This window comes from Mauremys mutica, chromosome 24 (assembly GCF_020497125.1).
Source record: "Mauremys mutica isolate MM-2020 ecotype Southern chromosome 24, ASM2049712v1, whole genome shotgun sequence".
NCBI classification, from domain to species: domain Eukaryota; kingdom Metazoa; phylum Chordata; order Testudines; family Geoemydidae; genus Mauremys; species Mauremys mutica.
The window spans coordinates 14,060,844-14,076,331 of NC_059095.1; the positions used below are offsets into that span (position 1 = coordinate 14,060,844).

Sequence of the window (15,488 nt, forward strand, 5' to 3'; positions counted from 1 at the left end):
CCTTATGAAAGGGGTGGAGCGGGGGCAGAGGCAGAGAGGGGGTCAAGCACCCATGGGAAAGAAGGGAAGTTGGCACCTATGATTATGATAGTCTCTGACTTATCTGTCCCTTTGCTAATGGTTCCTAACATTCTGTTGCATATGTGTTGCTATGTTGGGAAAATGTAAAAATATTAACTACAGGTGTATGAACGTGATTGGACAACTGAACAATACTCTGCTCATGTTTTATGACGATGAAGGCCTATCAGCGTCTAAATAGTGTTATGCAAAGAGAAGACCATAGGTCTGATTCACTTAAAATAATTAGTTAACTGTAACTGTTTTGAAATTATTATGGAACCATAGTAATGACAGCGTAGTTCTTATAGTGAGACAGTTTCCATTTGATGCAGTTTTAATTAGTAAATGTAAGTATTTATCAATTTGGACTGCACCCCAAAAAACTGATCCAGGGATAAGGTTGTGCTATAACCACCAATATCAATATAAGGTGATTTCAAGAAAATCTCTTCCCTCTATGGAATAAGCGTACACTGTGTGAATACACAGTAGGCTCCAAACTGAAGAGCAAAAGAGAGTGCTGTGTGTAAATATGTACTACAAGCTCTGTGACAGTGCAGTGGTAAAATACACTGCAACCTGCAGGCAGCTGCTAGTTTCCAGAAACAAAGACAATTGAAATCAAGTAAATGAAATACTTTACTTCAGTCTAATTTGGAAAATAATATCTAAATGTAAGATTCAAATTGTTTGGTAATAAAACATATTGATTATAAATGATCAATATTGCCCATAAAAACTGAAATACACTACAAATCAAATCCTGCCAAGGCTTGAGCTTGACAAGTTAGTTTTTCTAATCTTTTTAAGACTGTATTCTCTATGGAAGACTGTCTTCATCTGTGTTTGGAAAACAAGCCCATTTAAAGCCTGACCACAGTATAAATAAACCAAGTCTTCAAACATTCTCTGGAACATCTCACTAAAGTGGCCTGTCTAGGAACTATAGGTTGTAGTCATCTGTCTCCACTGCAAGATAGGCAGGCTTAATTTTATTACTATTTAACACACTAACACTGTGGCAGCTCTTAGAAGCCAGCCAGGCCGGATTGCTGGGCAATATACAAACACATAGAAAGTGACAGTTCCTGCCCTAAAGTGCTTGCTAGCTCTTCAGAAGGTCATGTTTTGGAGTAATTTGTTATGAATATTTGAAATTTCACTCCATGAGTGAGGCAAATAGTCCTGCTGAAAAAATATAGTAGCTTATGGCATTAAGTCTGTGGGCATTGCCTTTCGAGCCTGCAAGGTGTGCTGGTACAGCCTCTTCCTTAGCTAAGGCTTGATAAGAAGTGTACTGAGTCAGTGGGAGACTTGTTCCCTTGGCTTCAGTGATCTTTGGATCAGCTCTATCCTTCTGTGACTTACTGCTATGAAGCAGTGCCTAAAGAGGTGAGTTCATGATGGGAATCTTAACTCCATAAAGGTTCTGATTCTCGTGCATTTAGATTCTCAACCTTTAATGTTGCATTAAATAAACACAAGCCAGGAAATCCAGAAGTGGCCTGGTGAGTGATTATCCCATGCATGTGCTCTACAGAAATGCTTTGAGATCCTTCAGGCTGAGAGCTGCTGTACAAATGTAAGTTATTGTCGTGAGCTTGATTGGCTGGATTGATGTCATAAAGCACTATAGAACTATTATCTTCATACTGAAAGGGCTCTCCTCAATTGCATGCTCATTCCAGGTCCGTACTATTCTTATGACTTACAAGTTTGAGTTAACCAGTATCTGGAGACCTGAAAATTCCAGGTGTATTTTCCTGCAACTTCCATTTTTGTTTCACTTTTGTAATCTCCTGATGGGGATCCCTCCTTTGTGTGTGTTACTGAGTACATGTTTGTAACGAAGTTTAAAAGACGTATTAAAATTATTTATATATAAATGTGTGTGGGGCCCAGCCAGATATCTCTTCAAATGCTTTCAGAGTATGATGCAGTGGGTTAAGCCAGATGAGTCATGTTGCTGAAGCAGGAGAATGGCTTTTTGAAGCTATGCCCTTGAATCATTAATCACAGCCCATAAAACTCTCTGCAGCAATTTGGGACCAGTGTTTGTAGTTGGGTTAAACCAGTTCTGAAGCTTTGCGACCATAGGACTATCTGGAAATACACACATGTGCACATGCTGGAATAAGGGGGAGGAATAAACCAAAATCTCCTCACCCCAGAATGCACATGACTACAGGGCGCTATAGGAATCTGCAAAAACATAGTTTTGTGAGAACCTGTCTGGAACTACCCCAGCTCCATCAGTTGTACAGGGTGGGAGGTGGTGATGACCATTTCAAAACAGCCTTCCCCTCTTCAGAAACCCAAAGGCACAGGGGTCTGTGGAAGACTCTCCAGAATTTGACTTTCGCCAGGGTCTGATTTTATCTTCTGTAGCGTGTGTGTGTAGTGTTCCTACTGTCACACTGCAGCAAAAAGTGCAGACCTTTCTAGTGTATTCTTGAATAAAACCGTGTTAACATGGAGTTTAAGGTTGAGAGCAGAGATTTTATGAAATTACCAGTATTTTAGGGGGGAAAAAAATCACAGGTTAGTTGTAATTATTCCAAAAAACAAGCATCAGGAAATCCAGTTATGGTTTAACTTCAAAGCTATCCAAGCATATTGAGGTAGGGAAGTGCATAATTAAGGCACTTGATTCTGCTCTATAGTGACACCATGCAGTAGGGGGAGAAGAATTACTTGTGGTTTGTTCACAGTGACTCTTATAGTGTTCTGGGGTGTGTTAATGTTACTGGAACTTAAACATTTCCCTACTTTATGGTATTCAGGTGTCAAATCTTGCTTGCTTTATTCACACAAATGGGACTGCTCAAGTGAGTAAGGCAAGCAGGATTTGGCCACTAATCACCACTGTAACATTGCCTGAACGTAGAGTTTGTTTCTAGTATCGATGCACTAAGGTAGCACTCTCCACTCCCAAAATACGGAAGAACTGCATCCAGGTAAAATGGGGTGGGGGTAGGGGGAGAAGAATTACTGGTGGTTTGTTCAGTGGCTCTTACAGTGTGCTGGGTGCTGTACAAAGGGAAGCTCGGTCCCTGCCCCAAACAGCTTTACAATAAAATTAATAAACAAAAAGTACTTATCTGAGAACCACCTAATCTCGCTGTATATGTGAGAGAATTCTGAAATCCTAGGCATAACTCGCACTGCTGAGCTGAATTTCTAACACACGTGGTTTAGCCCTTTTAAAATCTGAGGGAGCTCTACAAACCAAACCAGTTTTGCTGCAGATCTGTTCAGGTGTTGAGTGTGTGAAACTCCCATCTGTAACATTGTGGAGACCTTTATTCACCCTCACAGAACAGCTGAGGAGATCTTATTTTGTAAGCTTAAAAAAAAAAGAAATTTCTGGGCAGACATTGAGCATGGAAAATTCCAGCTACTAAGGGCTATTAGAGAAAGCTATGGGTGACTGAAAAGGAGGGGGTGTTTTTTGAAAACAGCACTTGGTGTTCCCATGATAGGATTGGGTTTGGGTATGACGAGCTGTGGAAATTCTTGAGGAGAGTGAGTGTGTCGAGGAGGTTGAGGTCCTTAGGAAGTCAGGAAAGGGATAAACTTGGCTTTGCATACAACATGTTCACCTGTGTATGAAACTGGAATTGGAGTGCACTGGAGATGTTCTCTATGGACTTCAGTTATTTCCCCACTAACTGTAACTGTGAAATACTAACTGCTTTTCCTTTGCGTTTATTGGACGGCATTAGTCAGATACATATTAAGGCAGTGACTTCAGGCTACACCCTGCCATGGACCATGTTGGGAAAATCCCAAATATTTTGTAACCGGCCACCCATTTCCTGACAGACTGTAGTGTGTGTCAATTCCCCTGCAGCACTGAATAGAGGCAGGGGGTGGGGAAGATTCTGTGCTGCATGTATTTCAGCAAGATGCAGAACATGGAAGAAATGCAGTGTTAAATATCCTCAGGATGTTAGGAGGGAGTACAGGTCTTGTGCAAAGGGGTATTTTTCTCCTGATTTAAAACAAAAAAACACATGTTTTGGCTGAGCAACTCTAACTGACCTTTCCAGGAAGAGCATATATTTTTCACCCATTTAGGTAAAATAGATTTTAAAAACTTAAAAGAATGCATTTTTATTATTTGCAAAGCAGCTGGTTTGATAATCACCGTAAATGATATTATCTGTGATGGGATTTACTTTTTGCTTCTTTAGACTCTGGGAGATCCTGTGTCTCTTTTAAAAGAGGAAAAAAAAAAAAAGAGAGCAAGAGAATGTTACAGACATGTACTTCTAGTCCCAGACGCAGTCTGCCAAGAGGCAGAGGTGAGTTGAGTGAAAGCCAAATAGCCAAATCCAGTTCACATTAAAGTCCGTGAAATTCAGTGGGAACTGGTTGGGCAGTGGTGCAGGAAGATTCCTGTGAGGATGTGGAGAAAGGTCTCTAGATAGCTGTCCAAAAATAGTTTTGCTAAACAATTCAAATCAGAAACATTAGAAAACTGTTCATGAGTTCCCTATTGAGGGCCTTTGGTGTCCGACATTTTCCAGGAACGCTCAAATGAGGTTCTTGTGGAGTGATCAGTAAAGCAGAGGTGTGTGTGTTTATGGGGACAGGGGGTACAGGGAGTAAATGAATTATTTATGAATTACTCAGAATATGATTAACATATAAGACTTTCTGTGAATTGAGGGAGCCCTTTGCTAACCAAAGGGAAGTCAGGTAGAGATGCAGATTTGCTCCTGGATCTGTTCAAAGGCAACAGAGCCATTCTGAAAGATACGGTTTTCCACTGTGCAGGACTTACTAAAGGTGTTGTAAATTCCTGAAAAGGAAAGTTCATCCAAACAAGTTCTTCCATTTTTAATCTTCTGAATAAGACTTCTTAGAATCTCCTTAATAGTCGTGCTCTCATCTTTTCTCTGCATGTCCAGCCAAGCATGTAACCAGGGAACAGCCTCTCTATTATTTTTCTTTGTCTGTTTTAGTCTGATTTAGGCCCAGCTGTGACTGATAAAACTATGCTGGTTCATGGTCCTGGCTGACTTCCATAGTGCAGAAATTTGAAAGCAAAACAATTTCACTTCAGTGTAATCGGTTATTTCAGGATCTCCCATAGGTCCAGAGCCCTTCCCGGATATGCCAGTCAGCTGCCAAACACTGACTTGTCCCAGCAACCACCCACCCCTTTGAACAACCTCTCATCTACACCAGCCATGCCTGACACATTTTATGCTATTCCATGTCCTAACCTGCCAGTGCTTGTGGCAGGGTTTATTGACCGAAAGCTTATTGTTATAAGCAATTTATTTGCACATATGGAAATTAGTTTATTAATTTGCACACAATGACATATATGGAGCAGAACAAAACTTGACAGCTATGGAGGAAACTGAAGGAGTGCAGGGGTGTGGAGATCCAGGGGTTTGTGGAAGGCAGACTGAAAAGGAGCAGAATACGGCTTAGGAGGTGCAGAGGAGTAGGGGTGACAGATGGAAAATGTGAAAGGTGCAGTATTGTAAAGGAAAAGGGAGTGAAAATGTGGGGGCAGGTAAATATAGACTGGAGGCAGGACACTGTCAGGGAGCCTGGAGGGGGATGAGAGTAAAGAAGAAGACTGGGTGGGCTGGAGAGGAAGACGGGAAGAGCGACGGAGTAGTGATAAAGGAGAGGCAGAATGGCAGCTCCCCCTTTGCAGGGATTAGCAGGGGCGAAGGAGTGCCCTCCAAGAAGCCAGAGGGGTAACATGTTTTTGCATGTGTGTGTCACCTTGAGTTTTGACCCTGAAATGTTTACACACTGAGGGGGTGGTCCACTTAAAGTCTGGGGGTAGAATGAGAGGAGGGGGGCTTTAATTAGACAATAATGTATATTAGGTGCCTTGTCTACATTATATCACATGCGTCTGACAAAGTGGGTATTCACCCACGAAAGCTCATGCTCCAATACGTTTGTTAGTCTATAAGGTGCCACAGGACTCTGCCGCTTTTACAGATCCAGACTAACACGGCTACCCCTCTGATACTTGTCTATATTAGACTTTTCAAATATGTTAGCTAACACATGCTAGCATCACACCTTAAATCCTAGTCTAGACAAGGCCAAAATGGCCCCATGGGGCTCCCTGATTAATGTCCCATCATTTCCACACTCAGTGTGCTCAGTTTCACAAGCTAGGATGGCTATTCTAATTGCGGGTACTGTGAACTCTCCCTGGGGAGCAAAATCCATAACATCCTCCCCAAAATGGATGAAAAGGCCACTTCATCTGGAACCTCAATTTTATGTTAAGGCAGCCTCACAAAATTCTACTTCTACATCTCAAGGACAAGTACAGGCTAATAAAATATCATTAATGGCTTTTCTTTATCACAAGGGTGGACAAGTCAGTTTTGTGCCTGGGCCAGTAAGGACAAGTGTGCAAGGCTTTGTTTAGGGTTCCAGTTCCCATGTATGTAGGAGGACAAGGTAACAATAGCACAGTTAGTGATGCTGAGGCCAGAGCAGGATCCTAAACGACTTGGAGTCAGTCCCGCCTTTGCCCACTGACTGCAGGTAACTAATCCTGTGTGACAGACTTGTAGAGCAGTGTAAGAAACAGCACACTGCGGGAAGGAGAGTCTGATGGCATGGGTGCTATATGCCTCAGGAGAAAGGGGAGAGGCTGGTTGTGTGAGAAGCTAGCTGGAGCTTGAACAAGGAGTGAAATGGCTTAGAAACCTCTTCATCGGCTTTGTCTCGTTTTGTTCCAGGCCTATCATGACTCTGAGATTCAGTCTCTGAAGGAGTAGGTGCTCTTTGTTGCCATGACGACAGGCGACTGCTGCCACCTACCTGGCTCATTGTGTGACTGTCCAGGAAGTGCTGCTTTGTCTAAGTCAGTGGAGGACTCCGACATCGGGCGACCACAGTATGTCACCCAAGTGACTGCAAAAGATGGCCGGCTGCTCTCAACAGTGATCAAAGCACTGGGAGCACAAAGGTAAAGGAACGTTGCTCGCTGCTTGCGCTGGGCTGCATCAGCCTTTTGCTCTTAGCTGTTATTATATCCCAGCCCATTTGCCCAGGAGCTTCATGGTAAACTAACATTGGAGATGATATCTGTTTAGCCAGACCTGTCCAGGGAAATAAACCCTAAAATGGAACCTAATACTAATCAAATACATACAATTAATTAGGCTCTCAAATGTCCATTGCATCCTAACCAGACTACCTAGCGCTGACCAAGCCTAGGCCGTGTGTGCTACAACTGGCATCAGCTGGGGCTACAGTGAAGGTGAGACATCCACCACCAAAAAAGGCCAGGAACTAGGCTTACTGTCATGGTTATTTAAGCACCAAAGACATAAGACAAAATACAATCCTTGCTCCAACAAGCTTGTGAAGTAAAAAGTGCACATGCAGACTGTACAATGTCCTTTCTCCCCAGCATACTGGAACACCAGGGCACTTATATCTGGACACCATGATTTCTTCAAATATAACTAGTGTAGGATTCTTGCATATTTAAATATTCCAGCTACTCACAAAAATGAGCAGGCAGAACAGAGGGTCAGTCTGATGTGCCTGGGAGTCAAAGAGGGTGATGTGTGTCAGTTGAATCTAACCAAGCTAGTAAAATTTAAAGCTGTATCTTTATAGAGCATTTGCCAATTCTTTTTTCCACATCTGACTTCCAGTTTTGTCCTCTGCAGACTAAATTGTGTCTTAGTAGACCTCCAGGATTGTTGATTCAACAAGCAAATGGCAGCAAAATGTGCTGAAACTTTTTTGCTTGAAAAAAGCTCAGATAAGCTCTGCAGCGAACATTGGTATCACATTCAACTCAGCTAGTGAGTTGGTCAGAGATCTTAGTTTCAAATCCTACCTGAGTGTCAGTTATTCTATTCCATTTCAAATCTATCCATAAACTACGAGTAAAGAATTGATGAAGTGTGGAAAATGATGACTCTATGAATATGTGGAAGGAAGAGCTAGACACAGACATTGACGAAGGCAAAACCGAATGCTTTGTCTAACAAACCTGGAGCAGAATGGTGGAAGTGAGACTTGAATTTCTTTTCTTGGGAATTGCAATGGGAGTTCATGTTCCACTCTGCAAACAGACCATCTGGGTTTTATGGGCCGGGATGTAGGAAGTCTGGCCTAATAGTCAGAGAAGAAATAAGCTCTAGTGGGCAGAGCAGGTGTCCAGGGTGGGGAAGGCAGTCAAGGATCAGCATCAGAGTCAACTGCCAGTTACCAGAGCCATGGGTCAAGCCAGAGTCAGAATCAGGAATCGAAACCGAGTGTCAGAGCCAAGGTCAGATGCCAAATGTCAGAGCCAAGGGTCAAGCTGGAGTTGGAGCCAGGACTGGTCAATGAGGATTGGAGGTGAGGCAGGGAAGAGCCAGGAACAGGAAGAGAGGGAAGAATCAAGCATGGAGCAGGAGCACAGTGGGAACAGGAACGAAGGTTGGGTAAGGCAGGAGCAGAGCAGGAACAGGGTTGGGTGCAGGAAGCAGGCACAAGCAGGGTCCAGTGCAGCCATAACAGGAAACCACTTTGTTGCTTGGACAAACTTCCTATTCCTCCTCCTTGTTTAAATAGCGTAATTGGATCAATCAGTGGAGCCAGGCAGTCCTCGAATCAGAGCTCCCATGGGTGGTGCCTTGACTGGGCTATTGCCCTAGTAGCTTCTCAACCCACCTAGTTTCAGTAGCTGTTGGATGGAGGCCAGGATGTGACAGTTGTCTGGGGACTCCCAGGCCTGGGTTCAAGATCTGGGACTTTACATCACCCCACTTCTTATGGCAGCAATGGGATGGTTCTTGTGGAATGTTCTTACAAATTCGGGGGCATGGACATGTTCAGCAGGCTCCCAGGGACGCCCCTCAGCCCTGTAACCCTCCCAATCAATCAAATGCCACAGCTTACCCTACTTGGTTTTAGAATTGAGGACTTCGTGGACAATATACTCTTCATGGTCCTGCACACACGTCCGAATGGGAGGTGGCTGGGTCCGGTGGGGAAAAGGGTTAGTCATATATGGCTTCAATAGGGACTCATGAAATGCTGGGTGGATTTTGAAGGAACAAGGCAGGTAGAGTTTGAAGGTGACAAAGTTGATCTGTTAGTGGATTCGATGTGGGCCAAGGAATTGATGACTGAGTTTATGGGATAGTTTGTTGGTATGGAGGAGCTCTACTGAGTGCCATACTTTATGGCCTACAGTGAATTTGGGGCCTTTTTGTTGCCATTGGTCTTCATATCGCTTGTTGTCCTGTTTGGCTTCCTCAGGTGGGTTTTTAGCTCCCTCTGGGTACAATGGATCAGTTGTACCCGATCTGAAATGGCTGGAGTAGGGAAGGTTGGGGGTAGTTAAGGATGGAATTGGGGATGGAATGTGTAGTTTGCAATAAAAGGGCTTCGTCCTGTGGAAGCATGTTCAGTGTTGTCATATGTGAGCTCCGCATAGGATAAAAGTGAGGGCCAGTCATTCTGATGGTGGTTGCTGTAGCTCTGGAGATACTATTCCAGGATTTGGTTCACCCTTTCTGTCTGGCCGTTCGTTTGCGGGTGATAAGATGAAGAAAGACAAGAGTGTACTCCCAGCAATTGGAGGGCCTCCTGCTGAAAGCAAGTAATTAAGTGAGCACAATTGTCAGAAATAATGCACTCAGGGAGTCCAGAAGGCAGATGACCTGGTTTCCCTGTAGCTAGGCGGTCTCCTCAAAGGAAGGTAACCAGGTACAAGGCACAAAGTGGGCTATGTTCATGAGGTGTGTGATAAATGAAGGTGGGGGGTAGCTCCCTGTTATGGACATCCAGCCAGCCAGTTAGCCATAAAATCTCTCTTAATAGCTATTCTTTACTTGCTTTACCTGTAAAGAGTTAAAAAGTATTACTGCTTTGCATAGGTAAAAGGAAGTGAGTGGGCACTTGACCAAAAGAGCCAATGGGAAGGGTAGAACTTTTTAAAATTGAGAAAAATCTTCCCCTTTGTCTGTCTGTGGTGGTTCTCCCGGGGAGAGGGGGACAGAGCAGCAATACTGTAAGAAGCTTTGGGGCACGTATGAAAAATCATTTGTATCATACCTAAAAATTACTTCTTTAAAACCCCAGAGATGTAATTAGATCAGGAAATGTCTAGAAAGATGTGATTAGGTTTATCTTTTTTATTTCTTTATGGCTTGTGGATTCCTCCGTGCTAACCCCAGGTGCTTTTGTTTTGCTTGTAACATTTAACCTGCACTTCAAGAAAGCTATTCTTGATGCTTAATTCTTTTATTTGCTCTTTTTAAATCTACCAATAGCCTGAGTTTTCCGATGTATTTATTTATTTTTCTTTCTTTTGTTCGTTCTTAATAAAATTTACCTTTTTTAAGAACAGGATTGGAGCTCTGTGTTTTAAGAGGTTTGTGCACATACTTTTTTTTTTATTAGCTGGTGGCAACAGCTGACTTCCTTGTTTTTTTGTTTGTTTTTTTTCCTCCTCAGCTCTTCCCCGGAGGGAGGTGAAAGGGCTTGAGGGTACCCCACAGGAAGGAATTTCCATGTGCGCCTTCCTGGGTTCTCAAAGGGGTTTTGCACTTGGGTGGTGGCAGCATTTACCCATCCAAGGTCAGAGAAAAGCCGTAACCTTCAAAGTTTAATACAAGCCTGGAGTGGCCAGTATTAATTTTTTGAGCCCTTGAGGGCCCCCAACTTCTGCACTCGACGTGCCAGAGTGGGGAATCAGCCTTGACATGGTGGCAGAGCAGTGGGATCATTTTGAACCAGAAGCACAGACCTCGGGATTTTAAAAGGACACATTTTTCCTTTTGGAAGCCTGCAAAGCCAGAGCGTTTTTTATTTATTTATTTATTTTCTTTGCTGGCTGAGGGGGAACAGGCATGCAAAGGGTTCAGCCTACCAAGCCAGAGAGCCCAACAAGCAGTTAATTTTTTTTTCTAGCTTTGTGGCAACAGGGCAGCCTGTGCACGAGGTTGCGGTTGGGCACCGAAACCCTAGAGCAACCAGTCTTCCGAAAGTGGTACACCACAGAGAAGACCGACCCAGATCAAGCCCAGATATCCAGCTCCATGACAGAAATGCAGGGAGGGGATGGGTGACTGGGAATTTCCCAGGGGGAAAGGGTCAGCCCTCCCCAACCCGAGATCCCGGTGCCAGGATGGAGGGATGCCCTTAACCCAGGCTGAGTTCTAACTGCAGAAGACAGGAATTTCTTCCTAGAGATGAAGTGCTTGGAGGTGGAGCACTTGGAGGCTGAAGCAGAGGAGAAGCGCTTGGAAGCGGAGGAAAGGAATGAGATGAAGTGCTTGGAGGCGGAACTGGAGCTGAAGCGCTTAGAGCTGGAAAAGGCTAAGCTGAGTCAACCAGGTAGCCCTAGCAATCCTCCTCCAGGTACCACTCACCATTCCAAGAAATTCCCCACATACAAGGTAGGCGATGATACAAAGGCCACCTTAGAAAATTTTGAAAGATCCTGCCTTGGGTACAACATCCTTCCAGACCAGTATATGGTGAAGCTGAGGCCACAACTCAGTGGACCCTTAGCAGAGGTGGCAGCTGAAATGCCTAAAGAACACATGAACGCATACAAACTTTTTAAACAAAAGACCAGAATTAGGATGGGGCTAACACCCGAGCATGCCCGTCGGCGGTTCAGAGCCCTAAGATGGAAACCAGATGTGACATTTTTCTGACATGCCTACCGCATTGTAAAAAAATGGGATGCCTGGATATTGGGAGCAAATGTTAAGTCTCTGGAATATCAGTCTCTCCTAATACAAATGTTGCAGTTCTTAGAGGGTGTGCCTGAGGAAATAAAAAAGTACATCCTAGATGGGAAGCCCAAAACTGTAATTGAGGGTGGGGAGATTGGAGCCAAATGAGTGGAGGTGGCGGAGAAGAAAGCTAGTAGCAGTTGGTGCAGATACCAGAAGGGGCAACCCAAAATAACACCCCACCATCAAAGTCAGCCCAAGGCCCCATCTCACAATGAGGAGCCCTCCACACAGCCAGGAAAACCCCAGATGCCCTCTCGTCCTACCACCCTACTCTCCAACCACCCACCTCTCCCCAGCCCACAGTCAGCTGGGCGATGCTTTAAATGTAATGAGCTGGGGCATATGAAGGCCGACTGCAACTCATCACCCCGGGGTCCCACCAAGAGCCTTCAGGCCCAGAGGCCTCGCAAATACCCACAGAGCGAAGGGAAACTGTGAGTGTGGGCGGGAAGAAGATTACTGTGTGGAGAGACACTGGAGCACAGGTGTCAACTATCCGCCAGTCCCTGGTAGACCTCAAATTCGTCGACCCAGAGGCCCAAGTGACAGTGCAACCCTTTAAAGCCAAGTCTTTTAACTTGCCTACAGCCAAGTTGCCTGTCCAGTACAAAGGCTGGTCAGGAATATGGACTTTTGCAGTCTATGACGATTATCCCATTCCCATGCTGCTGGGAGAAGACTTGGCCAACCATGCGAGGCTAACAAAAAGGGTGGGGATGGTCTCCTGCAGCCAGGCTAAAGAGGCCTCCCTACATAACCCCATTCCTGAGCCTCCTACAAGGACCCAGTCTGAGTCCCCCGATACCACAGGCCTGGGGACCCATCCAGAGGTGGTGGAACCAGACCCCAGACCAAAGTCTATGACAGCAGTTGTAGATCCAGTTCCTGGGACTCAGCCAGAACTAGCCCAAGGATCAGAACTGGCGGAGCAGTCAGCACCAGAGCCCGTGCTTGCAACCCCACCAGAGTCAGGGGAGCCAGCACCAAAGGGCGCCACAGAGCCTGCGCCTGCAGCAGCAGCAGCTAAACCGGCAGAAGAAGCTCAACCAGAGCCTGAAATACAACCCAGTGCACCAGCGGAAAGCGGTTCACAATCGATGGAAACACCCCCATCACCTGCATCGCTTCCAGTGGGTCCAAGTCCACAACCCAGTGAAGAACTAATGTCTCCAGCATCAAGGGAGCAGTTCCAGGCAGAGCAGGAAGCAGATTAAAGCCTCAGTGTAGCTTGGACGGTGGCACGGAGCGACCTACTGCCTCTCAGCTCTTCCGATAGGTCCAGGTTTGTTGTAGAAGTAGGACTCTTATACAAAGTAACCCTTTCTGGTGGGTACAAGGAGGACTGGCATCCTCAGAGACAGTTGGTAGTTCCAACTAAGTATAGGGAAAAGCTCTTGCGCTTAGCCCACGATCACCCTAGTGACCATGCTGGGGTGAACAGGACCAAAGACTGTTTGGGGAAGTCATTCCACCGGGAGGGAATGGGCAAGGACGTTTCTACCTATGTCTGGTCTTGTAAGGTGTGCCAGAGGGTGGAAAAGCCAAGACCATGTCACGGCCCTTCTCCAGCCACTCCCCATAATTGAGGTTCCATTTCAGCATGTAGCTGTGAATATTCTGGGTCCTTTTCCTAAGAAAACACCCAGAGGAAAGCTGTACATACTGACCTTCATGAATTTTGCCACCAGGGCTAAAAGCATGAGCCAGGCATTGGCAGACATTTTTGCTAGGATAGATTGGCCATCAGACATCCTTATGGATTCGGGAACTAACTTCCTGGCAGGGATCATGAAATGTCTTTGGGAAGCTCATCGGGTGAACCACTTGGTTGCCACCCCTTACCACCATGGCCTAGTGCAGAAGTTTAATGGGACTTTGGGGGCCATGATACATAAATTTGTGAATAAGCACACCAATGATTGGGACCTAGCGTTGCAGCAGTTGCACTTTGCCTACAGGGCTGTACCACATCCCAATTTGGTATTTTTCACCCTTTTTAACTCGTTTATGGCCACAAAATTAAGGGGCCATTACAGTTGGTGAAGCAGCAATGGGAGGGGATTACATCTTAGAATCATAGAAGATTAGGGTTGGAAGAGACCTCAGGAGGTCATCTAGTCCAACCCCTTGCTCAAAGCAGGACCAACACCAACTAAATCATTCTTCTCCAGAAACTAGATCAGGAAATGTCTAGGAAGCCGCAATTAGGTTTATCTTTTTTTATTTATGGCTTGTGGATTCCTCTGTGCTAACCCCAGGTGCTTTTGTTTTGCTTGTAACCTTTAACCTGCACCTCAAGAAAGCTATTCTTGATGCTTAATTCTTGTATTTGCTCTTTTTAAATCTACCAATAGCCTGAGTTTTCCAATGTATTTTCTTTCTTTTTTAATAAAATTTACCTTTTTTTAAGAACAGGATTGGTGTTCTGTCTCAAGAGGTTTGTGCAGATGTGGGTTTTATTTTATTTTATTATTATTATTTTTTATTAGCTGGTGACAACAGCTGATTTCCTTTCCTTCCCCCGCCCCCCCCCCCCGCTCTTCCCCAGAGCAGGGGGTGAAAGGGCTTGAGGGTACCCAACAGGAACGAATTCCCAAGTGCACCTTTCTGGGTTCTCAAAGGGGTTTTGCACTTGGGTGGTGGCAGCAGCATCTACCCATCTACGATCAGAGAAAAACTGTAACATTAAAATTTTAATACAAGTCTGGAGTGACCAGTATTAATTTTTAAAATCCTTGCGGGTCCCCACCTTCTGCACATGAAGTGCCAGAGTGGGGAATCATCCTTGACCAGGTGATTGACAATAGTTAAGATGGCTATATCTCTATTGTACTCAGGCAGCTGCACGATTAAGTCTAGTGAGATGGGCAAGCCCACAAGGTTTGTTGTGTGGCACCTTAGTGCAAACACGTAAGTCACAGAAGGCTACATGTGCTTGTGAGGCCACCAAAAGAAATAGGAGGCCAGGTACTATGTTTTGGAACAGCCAAAATGCCCCACCAAGTGGGAATCATGGCACATCTGCAGGGCTGCCACACGGAGACTGCCAGGGGGAACATATATGCGTCCCTTCACAAAGGTCAGTCTGTCTTGGAGCTCATGCACTTCCTGGTCGATGGCTTCTTGATCGTCGGGGAAGTCCCATTGGCAGAGGCTGAGCAGATTAGGACATACTGGTCCAGGAGCATTGTCACACTGAGGAAGTTATGGGACTTTAGGATGTAGGAGATCTCTTGGGTGGGTTTCTTCTGGTCAGAATAGTACTCCACTTTTTGGGACAGGGCATCTGCTTTGCCATTCCCACCACCTGCATGATAGGAGATTGTAAAATTAAAATGGGAGAAGAACAGGACCCATCGGAGCTGTCTGTGATTGAGGGCTTTGACTTGCTATAAATATTCCAAATTCTTATAGTCTGTGTATACTTGGACCGGCTGTCAGGCCCCTTTAAGGTAGTGTCGCCACTCCTTGAAGGCTGGTTTGATAGCCATAAGTTCATTGTCTAGGATTTCATAATTTTGCTTGGTGGGAGTGAGCTTTCTAGAATAAACAGCATGCGGATGCATCACTTGCTGGCACCCATGCCTCTGGGAGAACCCTGCTCCAGTTGCTACATTAAAGGAGTCCGCTTCCACAATTAAGGCTTGTGTAGTATCAGGGTGGGCTAGTAAA

The 15,488-nt window shown here is 45.1% G+C and overlaps 1 protein-coding gene across 3 annotated transcripts in view; it reads left to right on the plus strand.

The window, feature by feature from the left end:
• MARCHF2 (membrane associated ring-CH-type finger 2) overlaps positions 1–15,488 on the plus strand; it is an 84,926-nt gene that overhangs the window by 12,860 nt on the left and 56,578 nt on the right. For 2 of the 3 annotated variants that reach the window (XM_044998596.1, XM_044998594.1), the window contains exon 2: positions 6,798–7,027. In XM_044998596.1, the coding sequence (XP_044854531.1) occupies positions 6,852–7,027 (176 nt within the window). In that variant the 5' untranslated portion in view covers positions 6,798–6,851. Of the gene's footprint in view, positions 1–4,259; positions 4,371–6,797; positions 7,028–15,488 lie in introns of all 3 variants that reach the window. The other variant, XM_044998595.1, reaches the window with a different exon arrangement.